The 23102-nt window shown below is 38.3% G+C and overlaps 1 pseudogene and 1 gene segment (V, D, J or C); both read left to right on the plus strand.

Annotated features, from left to right (window-relative positions):
- The first annotated feature begins 662 nt into the window (after positions 1-662).
- LOC134477447 (immunoglobulin heavy variable 3-48-like) lies at positions 663-1613 on the plus strand (annotated as a pseudogene).
- A 15855-nt stretch (positions 1614-17468) lies between these two features.
- Positions 17469-17934, plus strand: LOC101788426 (Ig heavy chain V region PJ14-like). The segment is given in 2 exon segments: positions 17469-17542; positions 17624-17934. Coding segments are annotated over 2 exon segments (357 nt in total).
- The last annotated feature ends 5168 nt before the right edge of the window (positions 17935-23102 follow it).

Here is a 23102-nt window from a genome sequence, read left to right on the forward strand (position 1 = left end):
TGTGTGTGTGTGTGTGTGTGTGTATTTTTGAATAATGTCTTACTTCCCTAGAGGTAGGAAAAGATGTCAGATACTTGAATATATATTTGAAAAAGATTCCTCTTGTCTACTCATTTATGAATATAATAGAATACACAGTAATATCATCATATTCTCTCTTTAAAAGAAGACATGTGACAATCATCATGCAGCATGATCCCTCTGTCTTGGAATTTCTCAGCAAGCTGTTGAGTTCTGTAAGAAGATTGTAGAGCCACACAGACAGGATGATTTTTATATCCTTTAATGTCACATCTCAAAAGATATTATGGTTCTCATTCTATGTATACATCTGCAATCTTGTGAAGTTAACAAATCTGCTAATTACATATTGGTAAGAATAAATAAAAACAGATGTGGTTACACATAGGAAAGAACCATGTGTTCTCTATATTAGGGATATCACAAAACAAATCTCAAAACACTTTCATGTGCTTTGAACCCTTCCTTCTCTGAGGCTTCCAGAATATAACTGGCCATATATGCAGGAGGCCATGCAAATAGGGCCTCCTTGTGCTGATGAAAACCAGCCCAACCCTGACCCTGAAGTGCTGCAGAGGAGCCCAGCCCTGGATGCCCAGCTGTTCCCACTTGGTGATCGGCAATGATCACAGAGGGCTCACATGGAGCTGGCGCTGAACTGGGTTTTTCTTCTTGCTATTTTAAAAGGTAATTCATGAAAAATAATAAATACAGAATGAGTGAGTGGAATGAGTAGGATAAACAATTGGACATATGTGACAGCGTCCTGAGTAAGATGTCTGTGTGTTTACAGGTGTCCTGTGTGAGGAGCAGCTAGTGGAGTCCGGGGGAGGCTTGGTACAACCTGGGGGGGGGGGGGGGCTGAGACTGTCCTGCGTGGCCTCGGGATTCACCATCAGCGGTTATCACATAAGCTAGATCCGCCAGGCTCCAGCGAATGGGTGGAGTGGATTGCATTAGTAGTAGTGGTGGTACGATACGATACGCAAACTCCGTGGAGGGCCGATTTACCATCTCCAAGGACAATGGCAAGAACACGCAGCATCTCCAGATGAGCAGCCTGAGAGCCGAGGACACGGCCGTGTATTACTGTGCTAGAGACACAGTGAAACAATGTCACTGTGAGCCGACACAAACGTCCCTGCAGGGGCCCTTAGTACCAGCAGAGGGCGATGGAGATCCACCGAGCGGAGGCCTGAGCTCCAGCAGCAGGTGCACAGCAGGAAGCTGGGGATTGAGGGCTTCATGTTGGTCTCTGGGGTTTCCTGTGTGTGTTACCATCACAAAACAGGAAGGGATCCAAAATACGCAGGCTTCAGATGTCTTATGAAGTATTGAAGATTCAAGTTCAATTATATATGTATATATTTTTTTCTTTTTTCTTGATTTCTATCATATGAATTTTCTTAAAAAGGCAATAACCGCAAAGTAGCTTGTACATGTTGAGAATTTATGTCTTTTGAATATCAAATTATCATTATGTAAAATGAAACTGATTATTTTTCTCATCATGAAGAGCAATTGTCTATTGCCAGAGTAAATGTTTGAGGTTTGGATATTAAACCCTTATCATTCCTTTTCATAGGGTGTGAGACCTTGCAGCTCTCTCCTCTCCTTGCACCTCAGGAGACCTGGTCCCCAGGCTCGGTCCAGCATCTTTAGGAGCCCTGAACTCAGGAAAGGAGAAAGAGGGGCAGCTGTCCTGGATTCAGGGAAGTTTCCAGGAACCATGTTGAGCTATATTTGCAAATATTATCTGGCTGGAATATTATTTACATAATTTAGATATTAGGAATTTATGAAATATACTCTACCATTCCTCTTTGGTTTCCTTTCCCCTTTCGCTTTGTCTCTCTCTTCCTCTGAAATGCACATGCATAGATTTCAATCTACATCAGCATATGAAGAGAGACAATATGAAGATAAAATGATATTTTTTCAAAATATTCATTTTACTTTCTAAACATTCTCAAATCTATGCCTCTATCCTTTTTTTATTTTATGTAAGATCATTTTGTATTCATTGGTCACATACTTTTCCTAATTTTTATTTATTTATTTATTTATTTATTTTGCTTTTCTTTTTTTATTAAAAAATGAAAAGAAAGAAGGAAATTAAGATAAAAGAGGACATAACAACATAGTAACACAGGTCAGGACAGAACAATTTAACCAACATATTATTTACCCACAAGATATTCTGACATAATAGTAGCTACCATAGTGTCTTTTTTCCTTGAGACATTTGAGTATAACTTCGTATGTTATAGCATCAAACACAACATGACAGTGTAAAACCATTCAAGAGAATGAAAGTATTAAAGGGTATTTAGAACCAAATAACAGAAAGCAAACAATGGTTTCTATATTATCTCATCTATAAATTTTTTGTTGATACTGTTACATATAATAAAATTCAATAAGATACAACACGATAAATGGAAGGAGACAGAAGAATAAAAGCTTCATGGGACTTCAAAATAAGATATCATATCAGCACTAGCTATTATATTGTTTTGTTTTCTTCAAAATAACTGTTCATACCAAGACAATAAAATCAAATAACCCAGGAAAGAAACATTTCAATTAATGAAAACATTATAAGGCTTCAAAGCAAAATGATGGGGAATCATGTTTATCACATACTTTTATATATTCTTAACATTTCTTACACTAGGGAAACTATTTGGTATTTATACATGTGAGTTTGATTTATTTTGCTTATGAGTATGATTTCAAGCTGTGCTCCTTTATTTATAAATATCTCAGTGTGATCCTTCTTTATAGCAGAGTTGTATAAAAATACCAAAACTTTTTTTTATCTATTCCTCAGTTGACGGACACTTAGATTGTTCATAAGATCTGCCTATTACAAATTGTGATGCTATAAACACAGGTGCACATATATCACTGTGTTATGATGCTTTCAGTTCTTCTGCAAATATGCCTAGAAGTGGAATAGCTGGAACAAATGGGACTACCAATCCCAGTTTTTGAGAAATCTCCAGACTGACTTCTACAATGGTTGCACCAGTCTACATTCCCACCAACAGTGCAGAAGAGTTCCTTTTTCCCCACAGCCATTCCAACATTTGTTGTTGGTAGTTTTCATAATCCTGGCTATTCTTTCAGGAGTGAGATGGAATCTCAATGTGGTTTTAATTTGCATCTCTCTAATGAGTAATGATGATGAATATTTTTTCATGTATTTATTTGCCATTTGTATTTCTTAATCTGAGAAGTGTGTATTCATCTTGGATGCCCATTTTTGGATTGGATCCTTGAATTTTGGGGGTCTGTTTTTTTTTTAATTCTTTATATGTTTTAGACCAAAGTCCCTTGTCTAAGGCAGAGTTCACTAAGATTTTTTCCCAGTTAGTGGGTTTTCTTTTCACTATGCTGGAGATTTCTTTTGACATGCAGAGACTTTTTAATAAGAGGTGATCCCAGTGTTTGATTCTGGGAAGTATTGCCTGTGCGGTTTGATTCTTGTTCATGAATTCTATACCTACCCCTGTGTCTTCAAGGTTTTTATTCAATTTGTCTTCCAATATATTTAGTTTTTGTTTTTTAATATTCTGATTTTGATCCATTTAGATTTTAATTTAGTATATGGTGATAGGCATGTGTCTAGTTTTAGTTTTCAGCATGTAGAGAGCCAGGTTTTCCAACACCATTTAGTAAAGATGCTGTTGTTCTGCCAGTGAATGTGTTTGGCTCTTTTATCAAAAATAAGATTGTTGAGTGTGTTTATAGTTGTGGTTGTATCTTCTGATCTATCCCATTGATCTTCGGCTCTGTTTTGATTCCAGTACACTGTTAATTTTACTACAGTTGCTTTGTAGTATAACTTCAAGTCAGGCATTGTGATGCCTCCTGCCTTGCCTTGGCTGTTTAGAACAGTCTTTGCTATTCTAGGGATCTTCTGGTTCCAGATAAATTTGAGGAGTGATTTTGCTAGATCCATAAGTTATGTTGGTGGTATTTTTATTGGGATTGTACTGAATCTCTATAGCAGTTTTGGGAGAATGGTAATTTTCACAATGTTTATTCTTCCTATCCATGAGCAAGGAATGTCTTTCCATTTTCTGAGATCCTCTTCAGTTTCTGTTTTCAGTGTATTATAGTTTTCCCAATATAGGCTTTTCACTTCTTTCATGAGAATAATTCCTAAATATTTTTTTGGATGCTAGCGTGAAAGGTGTGACTTCTCTTATTTCTCTCTCTGTGATTTTGGTGTTAGTATATAGAAATGCTATTTTTTTAGTATTGATTTTTGTATCCAGCTACATTGCTGAATTTATTATATCCAGGAGTCTTTCCATGATGATTTGGGGGTCTTCTATGTAAAGTATCATGTCATCTGCAAATAATGATAATTTAACTTCTTCTCTTCCTATCTTGACCCCTTTTATTTCTATATCTTGTCTAATTGCTCTGGCTAGTATTTCCAATAGTATATTAAATATGAGTGGTTATAAGAGACATCCTTGTCTTGTGCCTGATTTTAAGGTAAAAGCCTTCAATTTTTGGCCAATTAGCGTGATACTGGCTGTCAGTTTGTCATAGACGGCCTTTATTATATTGAAGTAAAGACCATCTATTTCAATTTTCTGTAAGGTTCTTCTCATAAATGAGTGTTGAACCTTATGAAATGCTTTCTCTGCATTTATAGAAATGATCATGTGAAACTTACTTTTGGCTTTATTGATATGGTGGATTACATTTATTGATTTATGTATGTTGAACCATCCCTGCATGCCTGGGATGAATCCCACTTAGTCAGGATGTATAATCTTCTTGATGATTTGTTGCATTCTATTTGCCAATATTTTATTGAGGATTTTTGCATCTGTGTTCTTTAGGGGGATTGGCCTGTAGTTTTATTTTTTAGCTGGGTCTTTCTCAAGTTTTGACACTAGAGTTATATTTGCTTCTCGGAATGACTTAGGAAGGATTGCTTCCCTTTCAATGCCATTGAAGAGTATGAGGAGTGTTGGCAGTAAGACTTCTTTGTATTTCTTGTAGAATTCTTCAGTGTATCTGTCTGAGCCTGGTTCTTCTTTGTAGGTCAGGACTTAATTACATTATCAATTTCTTTATTAGGGATTGGGTTATTCAGCAGTTTTACATTGTCTTGACCTAGCTTTGGTACTTCATATTTTTCTAGGAACCTATCTATTTCTTCTGTGTTATCAAACCTATGAAAGTAGAGGTTTTCAAAATGGGTGTTGATGATCTTCTGTATTTCTATACAGTCTATTGATTTCACCATTTTCATTTCTTATTGCATGAATTTGAGCTTTTTCTTCCCTTTTTAAAATAAGGTTGGCTAGGGGCTTATCAATTTTATTTATTCTTTTAAAGAATCAACTCTGATTCATTGATTCTTTAGATAGTATTTTTAGTCTCTATTGCATTAATTTCTGCTCTGACTTTTATAATTTACTCTGTTCTTTTGGCTTTGGGCTTCACTTACTCTTCTTTTTCTAGGTGTTTGAGGTGTAGCATCAGGTTATTTATTTATATGAGTTCTGTTTTCCTGATGTGGCAACTCAGTGCAATAAATTTTCCTCTGAGAACAGCTTAAATTGCATCCCACAGATTCTGGTAATTTGTATTTGTATTTTTGTTTGCTTGTAGGCATTGCTTAATTTTATCTTTAATTTCCCTTGCGACCCACTGATTACTCAAAAGTGTGTTATTCAGTTTCCATGTGTTTGTGGGATTTATCATTAATTTCGAATTTCATGGTGCTATGATTTGATAACATACAAGGGATAATTTCAACTCTTTGACATTTATTTAAATATGCTCTTTGGGCTAATATATTATATATTTTAGAGAATGTCCCATGTACTGCTGAGAACAATGTGTATTATGATATTGTTGGGTTGAACACTCTGTATCCATCTATCAAGTCCATTTGTTTACAGGTATGATTCGGTTCTGTTATTTATTTGCTGATTTTCTGTCTGGTTGATCTGTCCCTGGTGTCAATGGTTTGTTAAGGTCTCCTGTTATAATTGTGTTACTGCTAATTTTGTTTTTCATTTCTGTTAATATTTGCCTTGTATAACTGGGTGCTCTGAAATTTGGTGCATATATATTTAAGATTGTTATCTTTTCCTCCTGAAATTTTCCCCTAACCAGTATGTAATGACCTTTTTTATCTCTTCTGATCATTATTGGCTTGAAGTTCACATTGTCTGCAAACAGAATATCTACCCCCGCTTTTTTTGGGTTCTTTTGGCATGAAGTATTGTTTCCATTATTTGACTTTCAGTCTGTGAGTATCCTTTTAAGTTAGATAGGTTCTTGTAGACAGCATATGGTTGGATGTTGTTTATTGATCCATTCTGCCACTCTGTATTTTTAATTGCTGAATTGAGACCATTTACATTAATGGTTATAACTGTTATATGCTGGTTTATTGTTGACATGTTATCTTCGTGCTGTTGCTTCTTTATCTTGCCATTCTGTTTAATTGTGTACCTTGCTTAATGGTTTTTCCTATGTGTATCTAGAATGTCTTTCAGTATTCTGTGCAGGGTTGGTTTTGTGTTCATTAAGTTTTTTCAGCTCTTCTTTTTCATGAAAGTATCATATTTCTCCATCCATTTTGAAGGACAGGTTTTCACGGTACATCAGTCTAGGTTGGAAATCATGTGATTTTAGGATCTGAAATACTTCACTCCATGCTCTTCTTGACTTTATTGTTTATGCTGAGAAGTCTGCTGTGATTCTGATAGGTTTTCCTTTATAGGTGATCTGTCTTTTCTCTGACATCTTTTAATATTATATTCTTATGTTGCATTCTGGGATGGTGATTATTATATGTCTGGATGTAGTTTTATTTTGGTTAGGTCTATTTGGAGTTCTATGTGCTTCACTGATACTGATGTCAGTTTACATTCACATGTTTGGCCAATTTTCAGCTATTCCTTCTCTAAATATCCTCTTGACATCTTTTATTTTGTCCCCTTCTTTTTCATTTATCCCTATCAATCGTATGTTGTTTTTCTTTGCATCATCTTGCAGCTATTTAATTGTTATTTCCTGATTCCTTTTTATTTTTAAAAGATCTTGCCTTTCCTGTTCACTATCTGCAATCCTTTCTTCAAGTTTTGAAATTTTGTCTTCACCTTCACTGAGGTGGTTTTTACAACTTTCAATGGAATTTTTAATTTCCTATATAACTCTTTGCATCTGTTTTATGTATTCTGTTTTTTTCTTATATTGTTAATCCAAGCATTGCACTTTTTTTTTAGTTCCTCCAATTTTTTAACTGTGTCTTCTTTAGATATATTTAGCATCGCTTTCATTACTTTTATGATTTCTTCTTTTACCTAGGGGATTATTTCTAGTTTGAGTTCTTTTAAAGCTTCCTGGAGTTGCTTCTTTATTTCAGTTGCTATTATTTCAGATATTTCAGGTGTATGGTATATATTTTCTTCTACTTAGATAGCTCCTAAGGTTTCTTGGGATGGCCTGGAGGCTTGAGATTGCATTTTGGTCTTTTGCTTTGTCATTTTACTATATTTCTATGCTTCAATTTTTGTTCCAAGGCTTCCCCTGGATTTTTGGAAATCATCTCCCATTTCCTAGGCTCCTGGGACTGAATGGAAGTTGCTGAGCCTGGTCCAGTTAGGCCCTCAGGCCCTCCCATGCCATGTTCAGTGTTTCAGGTAGCTGGTCAGGTCCCTAACCACTGTGGATGATGGATTGAAGTTCTCCCTGGGTGAAGAACAATGCCCTGGAACTCACTTCACCTACTCTCAAATCCTGTAATTGAAGGTCACTGGGCATAATATAGTTGGTCCACAAAACCTGCCAAGGCTAGTCGAGTGTGCCTAAGCTCTAGATGATCCTTGAGCTCAGGAAGGTGAGATCTTAAAGTCTCCCAGGGCCCCCAAGTCATGCAAATTTACCTCTGCCACCACTGAGTTTCCTGGTTTGGGAAAAAGTCACTGGGTGTGTCCTAGGCAGGCCTGAAACCTGTGAAGCTCAGCCTAGTGTGGCTGGGCTCTGGGCAGGTCCTTGAGCTCTGGAAGGGATGTTCATAAAGTCTACCCTGTACTCAGCATGGCATGGATTCAATCCAGCTGCCAGCTGAGTTTCCTGGTTTGGAGAAGGTCACTGGGTGTGTCCTGGGCAGGCCTGAAACCTGCCAAGGGCAGTCCAGTGTGGCTGGGCTCTGGGGAGCTCCTTGAGCTCCAGATGTTCTTAAAGTATCCCTAGGACTACAGATGGTGCACAGACTTACCCCAGCCTGCTGTTTCCTGGTTTGGGAGGTCACTGAACATGTCCTAGGCAGGCCTGAAACCTGCCAAGTGAAGCCTAGTGTGGCTGGGCTCTGCGTGGGTCTTAGTCCTTGAGCTCCAGAAGAGATGTTCTTAAAGTCTACCCAGGGCTCCAGATGGTGCACAGACTTGCCCAGCCAGCTGTTTCCCGGTTTGGTAGTTCATTTTCCTAATTTTTATAAGATAGATACAATTCTGTACTGACTAACATCATCTTATTATCATGATTTTCTGTGAAGCATGTGTCCACTGAACAGGAGGAAATTGTTTGAAACACCAGTCCTTGCACATGCAGGCTTCCTGAAGGCAGAGCTGAGATGAACCCTTTACACATGGATGTCACACATGAATGTCACACATATTCATCATGTGGCTATGGCCTCATGGTTCCTGTCATCCTGGGAAGCTAAATCAACTCCACTTCCTCACCCAGCTCTGCCCTTCACCTGGGACATCACTATCACTGCCTTGCCTTGGTTTCAAGAATGAGATTTCCTGTTTCAAATGGGGTTCCACGTGTACCTTTTGTTTCTAGCCCAGGTGAGAATATTTTTCAGAACATGCTCTAATTGGTATGTAATATTTTTTGTGAGATTCAAATCTTAAACATGTTTATCCCTGAGTTCATTAGAGTAACAATAAAGGTGGTAATAAACCAAAGTAGACGAGTTCAAAAGTGAAATATTTAACCAATAAAGCAAGGTATAAATAGAATAATTAAAGAAATGCTAAGCACCTCCCAAGAAAAAACAGATGGTACAATGTAAGAACAAAAAGGTGGAAAATTGTTCGATGGAGAAAAGAGAGAAAACACAATACATGAAGCAGGTTCAAAGAGATTACTAGGAAACTAAAAACACTGTTGAAACCTGGCATAACAGTTTGAAAGAAACTAAGGATTTCTTTCAAGGTTTGTAATGTGGGAACATGAAAGGAAAAACTTCTTAAACATAACAAAGAAACAAGCAGTAACAATAAAAAGGCTATAAGATGACAAGAGGATCTATAACTTAAGAATAAAAATTGTGAATGAAGAAGCAGGGGTACAAACAAAGCAACTGCAAAGGATATTCACAGAAATAATTAAGGAAAACTTCTCAAACATAAGAAAAGGAAAAGATGCTCATATGTATGACACATACAGAACTCCAGCCACCTAAAATCAAAGCAGAACTACACCCAGGCATATAATAATCAAGTTTCCAGAAATACAATGCAAGAAGAGAATATTTTTTTATTTTTATTTTTTTTTGTCTTTTTCATTTTTATCGGTACCAGTTATCGAACTCATGACTGCCTGCTTGCAAGGCAGGTGCTTATGCCACTGAGCTAAATCCCCAGCCCCAAGAAGAGAATATTAAAAGCTGTCAGAGTTAAGAAACAGGTCACTTACCAGGTAAAACCCATCAGAATTACAGCAGACTTCTTGACAGAAACCATCAAATCTAGAAGAGCATGGGGTGAAATAATCCAAGCCTTGAAAGACAATAACCTCCAGCCAAGATCAATATATCCTACACAATTGTCCCTCAAAATTAATAGAGAAACAAGGTGGTTCCAAGACAAAGTGGAACTGGGAGACCACCAATCTAACTCTACAGAGAATACTGCAGCATATTCTATATAGAGAGAAAAGTACCACAGTTTCAGAAACTGTGGCAGAGAAGCCACAACGAATAGAGCAGAAAGCAAAATGAAGAAGACAAACTGACCACTAATGACAGAAAAAGAGCACAACAGAAATGTGGCAAAGAAGGTTGGATATAATTTCTAATATAGATGGCCTAGATACACTAACTTAAGGGGAAAAAGAGAGAATCTCAGGCAGATTGGATCAAGAGGTAGGATCCACCGAAAGGCTCTTTATAGGAAATATAACTAGCCTGAAGAAGCTTATATTGACCAAAATCAAATATGACAAAATGGAACTTGATATGATAGAGAACCAGAGAGTAATAGGGGTAACTGGGCCAGTGTTTATGGATAGGTTGGACAGACTGGCTTTAATAAATGAAGAAATATAACTAGAAATCCAGTCCACGAGTGAGAAAGTTCTAAAACACTTAGATAAATAGCAGGTGCCCCCCCAATATAAAACTGTGAGTGTTGGGAAGACACCAAAAATACACAATTCATTCTGGGGGAGTAAGGGAAGGAATAGTCTTCAATAAAACCAGCAGAATATAAAGATAATAGTGTATCAGGAATAAAAACCCTCATTGCTCGCACCACTCTGTTTAGATGGAACTTGTTCCATCTCAGTTTGTATACAAGCAGTGGATCTCAGGGCATAGACAGCTGTCCCAAAGATAGCAGGACATAGCACAGTGGTCATCTTTAATTTCCTATTAACTCAATCAGGATCCCTGTATAACTTATACTGTTGTATCATGACTTATCTTAGTTAAATCTGACTTGTTTGATTGTTTTAGTAAGACGTAAAACAGGATGGGGGACAGGATGTAAATCTATGATTTCAAAGCCTGGGGACTGCAGTGCTTCCATACAAGAAAAAAGCCAATATTTCATGTAAGTTTCTCTGTGTGGTAAATTTTTACAGCCTCACAATGGACATGCTCACCCCCTATTATGCACATCTGTTATCCTCACACTCTGATGTTCCAGCACCGACTGTGTGTAGTAATCCACCAACTGCTTCCAACTGCTCATCTCCTGATCCATGGCTTATGGTGACCCTAGTCCCAGGTAGTGAGTCTTTGAGCTATTTTATTATGTCAGCCGGGTATACCTACATTCCATGTTTTTATTACCTTGTTTCTTTGATATTTTAACAAAATGTATTAATTTACTGTTAACCAAGTAGCTTTGGTTATGGTTATACTGCTTCTTGTAAAGAAAGGCCAACTTTTTCTGTGTCTACATTTTCAAGATGATGAGCAGCTTTCTTTCACCAGAATCTTAGAATATTTAAATAACCACTAACAAATCCATTGAAGAATTAAAATCAAATATTTTATATCTGATAACTCTTTGATTTTTCATTTTGTGTTTGTTTTTGCCTTACTGTGGATGGAAAGTCCTCAGAGTGAATAGGCCTGGAACCTGGAACTGAATTGTATCTCCTGCTCTATTTTCCTGCATTGGGAAATTAATCAGCATAAATGTCCATGAGTGCTGACACATAATCTGTGAAGGTATTTTTAAACAAATATTTTGTGTCAAACATGACCACAGTGATAGAGTGTGTACTCTTTGTATGAATGTTGAAGTAGAAAAGCAACACAGGTCTGCTCATGAGCTTCCTGGGGACGGGATGCAGGAGGGAAGTGGCAGAAGAGAGGGATTGCAGAAGAGCATCAGGACACACTGAGTATGACATGTGTGCTCACTATTAAGATGGCGTGTGAAGTTTTTTGCAAGTGTCCATGTGTATTAGTATTTCTCTAGTGCACACTTTATCAGCAGTTTATGTGTTAAATCTGTTACAGATTGGCAGTATCTAAATATAGAAAAAGAGTGAGAGCATTAATGACATTTGAAAATAAGAGATTCATTATGAAGCATCCATACAAATGATGTTTTTTATTAATTTCAGCAAACAGCAGAATACAGCAAAATCACACATGTTCTCCCTGCATAAAGAATGAAACAGAATTATGACTAGATGTGTGTGCTCTCTTCAGGACCTGGAACAAGAAGCAGTTTGTTCACAGAGCCTTAGGCCCAGACAGTAGGGAAGACATTTATGGCACAGCAGCTCTCCTGTAATAAAAGAACTCATAACTTTCATGAAGCAGATAAATTGAATACAAAATGGATTTTATGTCCATAAGAAAAACAAAATGACATGAGAAGATAGAGATACCAAGACATTATCTCACAGTGAATTCTCGTATTATCTTGAATGAAATCATTGTTGCCTAACTCCCTCACTACAGTCACATCTGAGGTGGGCACAGCCCTGTGTGAGAGTTTTCATGCCCAGAGCTCTTTATATAGCAGAATGCTATGCAAATAGGGCCTCCCTGTGCTGATGAAAAGGAGCCCAGCCCTCATCCTGCATCTCTGTCGAGGAGTCCAGTACTGGATATGCAGCTGTTCCTACTTTGTGATTGGCACATAGCACAAATGGCTCACCACAGAGCTGGCCCTGAGCTGGGCTTTTCTGTGTGCCGTTTTAAAAGGTAAATTATTTAGAAGAAAAGATGTGAAAGGTACCAGTAGAAATGCATGAGTTACACAGTGGTCGTGTGGGACAGTTTCCTGCACAGGATATCCCTCTGTTTGCAGGTGTCCTGTGTGAGAAGCAGCTGGTGGAATCCGGGAGAGGCTTGGTTTATCCTGGGGGTTCCTTGAGACTCTCCTGCGTGAGTTCGTGGTTCGCCTTTAGTAACACTGTCATGAACTGGATCCACAGGCTCCACGGAATGGGCTGGAATGGATCTCAGCTATCAGTAGCGATGGTAGCCCATACTAGGCAGACTTCATGAAGGGCCTATTCATCGTTTTCAGAGACAATGGCAAGCACACGCTGTATCTGCAGATGAGTAGCTTGAGACCTCAGGACAAGGCCCTGTATTATTGTGTGAGAGAAACAGTGAGCAAAACCTCAGTGAAAGTGTCATAAACCCCCATGCAGGGGCGCATAGAACCAGCAGGTGGCGCTGGAGACACAAAGCACAGAATCTACCACAAGAGGACATGTATTTTACCATTTTATTTTTTGAGGTTAACGTTATGATGTTTTAAAAAATGATGCTATGGGACAATAGAAACATCAAAGAAACACGTTTTAAAAATCAATATTACTTAAAATACCAAGTAAAACTCAGAATAATCGATTCATTTTCAAAGGCCAAAAAAGACAAGAAATCCAGTATAACAAAATAATGTAATACATTTTGCTATTGTCTGTTATTGAAACAGTGTGTTTTGCATTTTGTAGTCTTTGCTCAAAATGGAGAAAGTCTTTTTTCAATGTTTTATAACGTAACATAAAACAAGGTAGTAAAATACAGTTTAAACATGTAAGAATGTGTATAAATACATCATCTTACATGTCTCTCACAAATAGACAAAAAAAAATCTGTCACAAGTCCACCTACTCACAATGAAAAAATCACATAATACTGTCAGAAAAGTGTCTTAAAACTAGTCTCCAATTAAAATTTAATTCAATAAAACCATGATACTAACCAAAAAGGAACTCAGAGATTTAAATAACTATCAATTGTTTTCAGTTAATCAAAACTTCTGTCAACTACCTTTTATAAAGTATGCTCTAAGCCAGTGTTACTAAAAGATGTCATACATTAATATTGACTTATTTTCCCCATAAAAGCTCATGGCTAATCATCTAAAAATGTCTGCATAGCAAAGTTGAGATGACATTGAATCTTTTGCATCACATTTATCATCTCAAGTGTTTCAGTGTTGCAAATTTCTTCAATGAAACAAATAGCATAAAATAAAAATATTTCTATGTTTGCAGGTGTCCAGCAGGAGGTGCAGATGGTGCAGTCCTGGAGGTCAGGCTTGGTGCATCCAGAAACATCCCTGAAACTCTCGTGTACAGCCTCTGGATTCACCTTCTTTGACTGCTGGATGAACTGGGCCTATCAGCCCCAGGGAAGGGGCTACCAGCACTCGCTGTGATGGTGACACACACTGTTCTGACCTTGTGAAGGATGGATTCACCATCTCCAGAGACAGTGCCAAGGACCCACTCATCTACAGATGAGCAGCCACAGTTCTGGGGACACAACCATATGTTAGCTAGCAAGAGACACGGTGAGCAGATAACAGTATGAGCCCAGACACATATATTCCTGCAGAGCACCTACTCATTCTCTCTCTGACGTTTTGAGACCAGGTTTCAGGCTGGTGTTGAGTTCATATGGTATCTCAGGCTGACCTTAAACTCAAAGCAATCCTTTCCCTTCAGGCTCCCAAGTGCTGTTGTATTTATAGGCTCATGCCACTATGCCCATCACTTACCTCTTTGCAAGAGGCACACATCAATACACTCAGCCTGACCCAAGGTATGTTTTTGCCACCACTGTCCCACACCCATAAAATCCATTTCCCACATTCTCATCAGACCTCTGCTGAGAGGAGCTAGAAATCTAAGATGTTCTTTGGGAGAATGGTAGATCTCCTCATGGCTCACACTGCACTGCTGCCCTTTACAAACCTTTCAAAATTCTAACCTGGATACAGGCCTAAAAGTCTGAGTGGATGTTGAGTGTGGGACCTGAGGAGTGTCAGCCTTATCGTGCTTGGTAACACAGGTTGAGTTTCCTAGGTAAGAGAGGGAAGGCCAAAATTACAGGGCATGTGTGGGAAAACCTTGGGCCCTGTGAGGATGGAAATTTCTTCATCGGGCAAGATAATCTCGCTAGTGTTCAGGAGTTCAGTATCCTCCACCTCTTTAGGGTACTCACAAATATCTCCATTCCAATGCAAGAATCTAATTCTTTCACTTTCATTTTTCCTTCAGATATCTTTGAAGGTTGAGCATTAAAATTATACTTTATGGTATAGTCAGATGTCTTTGAAGGCTGAGCATTAAAATTATAGTTCATGGTATAGTCAGGATTTACCAGGAAATAAATTTAATACAGGACACATTATTTATAGGATTATTTTAAATTATTCATCTGAAGACTAACATGCAGAAGAGTGCAGGAGATCTGTGTACATACCAGAAATGCAATGAATCCAGCTAAGGAAGTGGAACTCATGTCAATATCCTCCACAACTTCAGCTGCAGACCTGGAGCCCATTACAATGTCACAGGCAAGTCTGTGTCAAGGGCATTCACTGAGAAGGCCCAAAGATCAGTGGTGAAAACTAGAAAATCTGTGCCAGAAGGATGAAGGATCTGAGCCAGCAGGCAGAAGGACCTGCATGGATCCAGGAAGTGATGCTCCAAGTAAGAGTCTGAGCTCCACCAAGAAGACCAGCAGCCATCCTTCTGTGACTGACAGGATCCAATCTCTTCTTAAAAGGAGAGTAGCTTTATTTCTATCAGGAAAACTACCACAACAAGCTTCTCCAGGAGAAGTAGTAGCAAACCACTAGAGATAGATATAGGATGTATTCAGAAGTAGAGTGTGGGTGCCAAAGAAATGAGGTACTGAAAGGGCCATTTGAAGATGCAGGTACAGCACCAATTGCAATAGAGGAACACCTTGCTGGGCTAGTTCAAACCTCTTCAGAAGGTCCTATGTGCTTTTATACAGGTTGCACTGTATAGTAATTTGTATCCCATCACCACAATTCATGAGACCAGGAAACAGCAGATGGTGTTGGGGCACAGTTAAATTATTAGTAAAGGCACAGTTATAAAATAACTAAGTTAATCTGCATGTGGTGGTTCACACCTGTAATCCCAGCACTCAGTAGGCTGAGCCAAAAGGATTGTTAGGAGTTAAAGACTATGGCTACAAAGTGTGCTCAAGGTGAGGCTGACTTGCATAGCAAGACCCTGTCTCAAAAAAAAAACCCACAAAACAAAAACAATAACAAAAATATATTTTATTGTCATGTTACAGCAAGTTAAAATCAAACAGGAGCCTCCACCTAGCTCCTGATTCCTGTCATGTAAACACCCTGCTGAATTCAGGCAGCCTTGATGTCTGGGTCCAGCTGATCTTCTTCTGATACTGTGCGGGGCCAGTTTGATGTTTTCAGCTGATGTTTCCCATAGTGAAGAAAATATATTGCTCCTAACTGGCTTCAAGGACTTTGGTAGGGGAGAAGTAACCCAGTCAGAGATACTTTTTCACTCTGCTTGCGCTACTTGAACCCCCTACCCTCACCTCCAGGATGTTCCTATGTTATAATAAACAATTCCTTTTAAGCAAATGTATGCAGAGTTATCTTATCTGACTTATATGACTTAATTCAATCCATGTAACCAGTCATGCAAAGCATTTTACTTCCTGCTTGCAAACTGTAGTTAAACTGACCCAAAAAAATCTGCCTCAGTGCTGATGATTTGGATCTGATATTCCACTCAGCCTGGCAGCACAGAAAACTGTTGCCTTCGTGATTCCTCATTGCAAGATGTCTTCCATTCATTTTGATATTCGTTTTCTGTAACAGTGGAACTGGGAAAGGTACCAATCACCATTTTCTCTGGTGAACTACAAGCAACATTAGTGCTTCCCATTCCCACAATCATGTGCTCTGCCAACCTAGATGTCATAGTGCTGAGGCTTGCACCATGTAACACAGTGATGATTTCATAGAGCCAGAAGCCTAGGATTTACCCTCATCATTTTGAGCTCCTCTTGCCTCTGAGGAAACAAGCTAAAAGGGAAGTGGTAGTGTGGCAGGTGTGATTGATTTAGACTATCAAGTGTAAACTGTACTGTTACTCCACAGTACAGAAAAGAAAGTAAAATATTTAGAGTGCAGAAGGTCCCATAGGGAATCTCCTTACCATCCCCTGTTCTTTTTTTGTATCAGGGATCAAAATCATGACCATGAACTTACAAGGTAGGTGCATATGCCGCTGAGCTAAATCCCTTAAAGTCACACTACTGGTTAAGCTCCTAGAACATTTCCTCAACATGGTCCATGGTTTCCCATTCAAAGCCTCTAACCATTAGTCTACCCTGAATCAGGATACCGTGGGGATCTAAGAAACAAGTCCCTTACATTTTCCATGAAGACTGTATGCAAGAATGAAACAGTAACTTTTCAAAAGGCAGTCATGGACAAGATCACAGGGTCTGCACCAAGAAGAAAAACAGTTTAGTTAATTTTAGGAATGGTTTTATCCATTTCCACTAAAAGCCCCAGAGTTACACAATTCTCTGCCCCTCTACAAACCATCCCATGGAAAACGAATCATTAGGAAATGCAGTCAGCAGGTCAGAAATTAAACTGGACAGAAATATTCTAATGTTAAAGATTCCCTCATAAACTGTGCTCAAAATCAATAAATCCTTCACCGTGTTCAATTTCACTTTGTGTAGAAGTGTGACTACCCCAGAATATGTAGAAAAGTATCTCAGTGTCAAGAGTCAGCTCTGATCACTATGTGAAAATCCCTCGCCCTGGGAATCACTGAAGCACTCTGCCCTGGGTCCCACACTTATACCATCAGGGCTCCTCTATGCAAAGCAGCCCCAGGCTCAAGATGAAAAGCCAGTTCTGGCTGAGCAGTCCCAGTCTCCTCCCACAGGAACCTTCACTGACAATGGAGTTCTTGGCTCTGCTCCTCTGCCTAGTGACAGCTCCCTGCAGTGAGTGTCTGAGGTTCATGAGGGGATCTGGGCACAGGGAGCCGTGTGATCTTGACTGATGGTGATGCGTCTTGTCCTCAGGTGTCCTGTCCCAGGTGCAGCTGCAGGAGTCAGGACCTGGCCTGGTGAAGCCTTCAGAGACCCTGTCCCTCACCTGCACGGTCTCTGGATTTTCTTTAACCAGCGCTGGTGTAAACTGGGTCCGTCAGGCTCCAGGGAAGGGGCTGGAGTGGATTGGTGGTATATGGAGTGGTGGAAGCACAGATTATAACTCAGCCCTTAAATCTCGAGTGGGCATCAGCAGGGACACTTCCAAGAGCCAAGTCTCACTTACACTGAGAAGCGTGAGCCCCGAGGACACGGCCGTATATTACTGTGCGGAGACACAGTGAGGGATATCAGTGTGAGCCCAGACAAAAACCTCACTGCAGAGGCGCTCAGGACAGCAGGAGGCGCTAGGGACACACTGAGCTCGTTAGGCTCAGGAACAGGTGCAGGTTCCTGGGCCGCTGTTATTTTGAGTCTGTGGTTTTCCCTTCCTTCCGTGACTTTACTAAAGACACTGCGTAGTTGGCTTCCTAACTTTTTAATTTTGTTTATTTATATTAGTATATGTTTTCAGTGCATGCTGTTTACAGTCATCTTGGGGAATATGTGCCAGTGTGTAACACAGCTTAATTCTTTTGTAAATCTCCTTGCACTTCTCTTCTGTCTCCCTTCACTCTCTTCTTAATCTCCTTTCCCCAGTTTTATTAATGTTAATAATAATAATCGTATCTCACATGTGTGATGCATAGTGCTTACAGTCATTTAGGATATTAGGAAAGTTGTATCTGTCTTCTACATCATTTCCTTCCCTTCTCCTTTTTTTTCACATAGGTTGTACCAGACTCCTTCCCAATTGCAAAAGTTATGCTCCTCTATCTCCTTCTAGCTTTACTTTTCCGTTCAATGTTTGCACCTTTCCTTACTGAAATAAGAAGTCCTATATGGTATTTAAGCTTCTGTGTCTGATTTATTTCTCTCAACATTGTATTTTCAAGGTGCACACATTTTCCTACAAATATCTTACATTTGTCCTTCTTTGTATGTCAGTAGCATCCCATTAAGTATGGACAGCACATCCATTATCTGTTACTGGGCACACAGCATTGTATGCCACACATGACTCTTCCTTTGGGGCATCCATGACCAGCAGAGGGTGAGGATGATCCACAGAGCATACAAAAGGTCCCAAGAGAAAGTACAGAGAAGGAAGTTGGGGAGCAAGTGTTTCCTGTCAGCCTCTGTGTTCCCTCTCTGTCCTACACCACATCTTCCAAGGGACCCTGCAGCACAGAAGCTGTAAGTGACTGATGAAGTAAGCAAGTTACAGGCAATGATTCTCTCAAGGTTAATTACATAAATATATAGTTACAAAAATAGTTTTTACTTCTTAACCTGAGTTTTATTTATTATTTATTTTTGCCTTTTTGAGACAGGATCTCTCTGTGCAGTTCAGGCTGACCTTAGGATCACTTTGTAACTGAGGCTCATCCTGAACTTACAATGATCCTTCTGCCTCAGCTTCCCAAGTGCTGGGATTACAGGCATGCACCACCACACACAGCTAACATGTTTTTGAATAGATGAGTAAATGTGACTTGCATGAACCTAAAAATACCCTTTACATTTTGTGATTTTGGTGTCTTTTGAGTGCCAAATCATCATCATCATCTAAAAGTGAATCTGATAATTCTATACCCATGACTAAGAGTTGGCTCGTGCAGGATTAAATGCTTCAGATTGGAGATTAAATCCTTCACATCCCTCTTCTTTGGATCTCAGAGCACACAGCTCTTCTCTCAGCCAGGTCACTGCAGGAGACTTTTTCCCCAGGATCAGCACCAGCACTGCGCTCAGGGGAGGAGCAAACAGAGGGAAGCCTGGCTGCACTCAAGACCGTGCTCAAGGGCTTCCGTGAGCTCTTTCTGCTCATGGTGTTTGAACAGGAGCAGGGACTGCTCTTTCCTTTTGGGAGTTAGAAATAGGGATTTGTAAGACACAGGAGTGACTATCCTTTGGATATCTATCTATCTATCTATCTATCTATCTATCTATCTATATATCTATCTATCCATCATCTCTCCTTTGTCGTGAATCCCTACATCCTTTCAAAGCCTCGTGGACTTTAGGTAAGACTTCTCAGTGGTGCCTAGACTTAGGGTGTATGGATATGTTTAAGGACAGGTGTTAATTAGATGGCTTCAATATAGGTCTGGGAGAGAACAGTGGAAATCCACCCTGGCTTGCTTTCACCACATATGCTTCATCCCTATATGAAGATCAGGCACAAGTAAGTTTTCTCTTTATTAATAAATCATTGCAGTCCTGGGGTCTATATTTCCAAGATTTAAGCATCGAGTTGAAGTTGCAAAATAGCCTGCGAAATCCTTCAGTGTGGATTTTTGGGCAGATTTCCATTTTTGTTTTCTCAAACTATTTGTTTTTCTCTTGCCACTATTCAGAAAATATTATATATTCTACAAAATAAAGCTACAAATACAATAAAATGAGTGAAAAATCTCAACATAGTCTTCAGAAAATCAAAGATAGGAAAGAGAAAGAAGATCAGGCTGGGGATTTAGCTCAGTAGCATAAGCACTTGCCTGGCATTGCAAGGTCATGAGTTCAATTCCCGGTACCAAAAAAAAAAAAAAAAAAGAATTGAAAATCATGTTGTCTTATTAGTTATCACCAAGCAAATTAAACTTAATCAAAAGAGATTACAGGAAAGAAGGCAGTTTAAAAGAAGGATCAAAATCACAGGGAAGGGGGAAAGTGAATAACTGAGGAGGGTAAATGTAATCAAAGTATGTTTATGCATGTTTAAAGATGCAAAATGAAACCTACTAATCTGTATATATGCATCAAACTCTAATAACAAATTAAACAGGTTTAACTAACAGCTCCCACATATTATAATGGGTGAAAGAAATAGCAAAATGAAGTGTTAGTGAGGATACCAAGCATCATTGTCTTACTTATTCCTGAGAAAATGTAAGCAGTGTGACAATTCTTTTTTTTTTTTTTTTTTTTTTTTTTTTGGCTTTTTTCATTTTTATCGGTACCAGGGATTGAACTCACGACTGCCTGCTTTCAAGGCCGGCGCTTATGCCGCTGAGCTAAATCCCCAGCCCCAAGTGTGACAATTCTGATACCCATCTCACCTGTTCTTTTACAGAAAAATGAGCCTCAGCATACACTCCCACTGAAGTTCGAGAGTGAAGGCAGGTGACAGAAGGACACCATGAACTGCTTCCAGCTTATTTTTCAAGTGACATATCACAGTGACCTCTTTCCTAGGTGGTTGAAGCTCATCACTCTTTTTAAGACACAGGCCTCCAGCCATAGATTTCATAGTTTTATTTGCTTTGTAACTTCACTTGTTTGATGGAGTCTGGAAATGTCATTAATTTGCAGTTAGTTCAGTTTTACTGTTCTTTCTTCTCTTGGTTTAAAAAAAAATGAGATCAACACTTTCTCACATAGTTACATTTACAAGATGACATGCAGCATTTCTTGCAGTAAGTTGAAATTTAGAAAATTCAATTACCTATTAACAAAACCACTGAAAAAGTTAAACTGAAATGAACTTTATTGTGTGTTTATTTTTGTGGCTCCAGAGACCAAAGCCAGGGCACACACAGGGTAGAGAAACAGTCTACCATTGAGCTACAGCTCCACCATTATTTTTTTAAATTTTATTTAAAGAGAAAAAAACAAAACATAAAAAGGGTACAAGTAATACAGAATTTCAAAAGCAATAAAGAGTAAGAAATCACTAGTTAACATATTGTCTTAGAAATAGTTGTTCAAGTCACAAAATTAAAGCATACAAAGTGAACATTCAAACAGCAAGACTGTAAATAGTTCTGTTCAGTGAACCAACAAAACCCATTAATATGGTTATCTATCTTATACACTTAAATATACATGTAGTTATATATTTAGAGCATGTTCTTTTCCTCTTTTTTACAATAACAATTGCACATTTTGGGTTTTATTACTCCCACAGTTCTTCTTACTTTTTTTTGGAAGAGAATAAAATTAAATGTGACAAAACAAAATGGAGTTAGTCAAATCAAAAGGATGGACATAGGACATGATGTAAAAACAGAATGCAAGGTGATCAACAATGGTTATCATAATGCCTCTTTCAATCTTAAAAAGAATTGCCTATTTCATCAGTTATAATAAAATTTAACAGAACAGTACAGAGAAAAACCAATAAAACCAAAACATTTGAGACATTACAGGACCTCAGAAGAAGATAACAGTCAAACCAGAATGGGTATGGTAGTGAATATTATTGTCTTCAAAGTAGTTGCCTACACCCTCAAACTTGGTAGTATCAAGCAAAACAGAATAGAATAAAATCAGTCAAAACAAGATGGTGATAGCAATACAAGGTTTCAAATCAAGTTAATAGGAAATTAAAAGGGTCACTATTATAATATATCCTGCTATTTATTTACTTATTTTCCCTTAATTAAATAAATAAATAAATAAATAAATAAATAAAGGATATTGAGATAAAAGAGGACATAACACAACAGCACAGGTCAGAACATAACAATTTAAGCAGCACAGTGTTTCACCACAAGATAACCTGATATAACAGTAATTACTATAGTGTCTCTTTCCTTGTAATATTTGAGTATATCTTCATGTACCATACTATCAAATATATCAAGACAGTGTAAACCATTCAAGAAAATGAAAGTATTATAGGGTATTTAGAACCAACTAACAGAAAATGAACAATGGTTTTATATTATCTCCCTGTTTATAAAAGTTTTTGTTTGTACTATCACATATAATAAAATCCAATAAGATCTAACATGATAAGACCGATGGAGACAGAAGAACAAAAGCTTGATGGGATTTCAAAACAAGATGATATTAAATCGGCACTAGCTGATTTAATATCTTTTTTTCTTCAAAATAGCTGTTCATACTATCACAGACAATAAAATCATACAACCCAGAATAAAACCATTCCAATTAATGAATGAAAACATTATAAGGCTTCAAAGCAATATAATGGGGAATCATGATTACCACATACTTTTATGTATTGTTATCATTTCTTACAACAGGGAAACTATTCAGTATTTACACATGTGATTTTGATTTATTTCACTTATGAGTGTGGTCTAAATCTGTGTCTATTTATTTATAAATATCTCAAGGTGATCCATCTTTATATTTGAGTAGTACTCCATTGTATAAAAATACCACAACTTTTTTATCCATTCCTCAGTTGATGGACACTTAGGTTGTTTACAAGATCTGCCTATTACAAATTGTGTTGCTATAAACATGAGTGCACCTACATCAGTGCGGTATGATGCTTTCAGTTCTTCTGGGAATATGCCTAGAAGTGGAATAGCTGGAACAAATGGGACTTCCAATTCCAACTTTTTGAGGAATCTCCAGACTGACCTCCAGGCTACACTCACAGCAACAGTTCTGGAGAGTTCCTTTTTCCGCACAGCCTCTCCAGCTTTTGTTGTTG

The sequence above is a fragment of the Cavia porcellus genome, unplaced genomic scaffold (assembly GCF_034190915.1).
Source record: "Cavia porcellus strain 051 isolate PalLab524CR breed Dunkin Hartley unplaced genomic scaffold, mCavPor4.1 scaffold_8, whole genome shotgun sequence".
In the NCBI taxonomy this organism is placed as follows: Eukaryota; Metazoa; Chordata; class Mammalia; order Rodentia; family Caviidae; genus Cavia; species Cavia porcellus.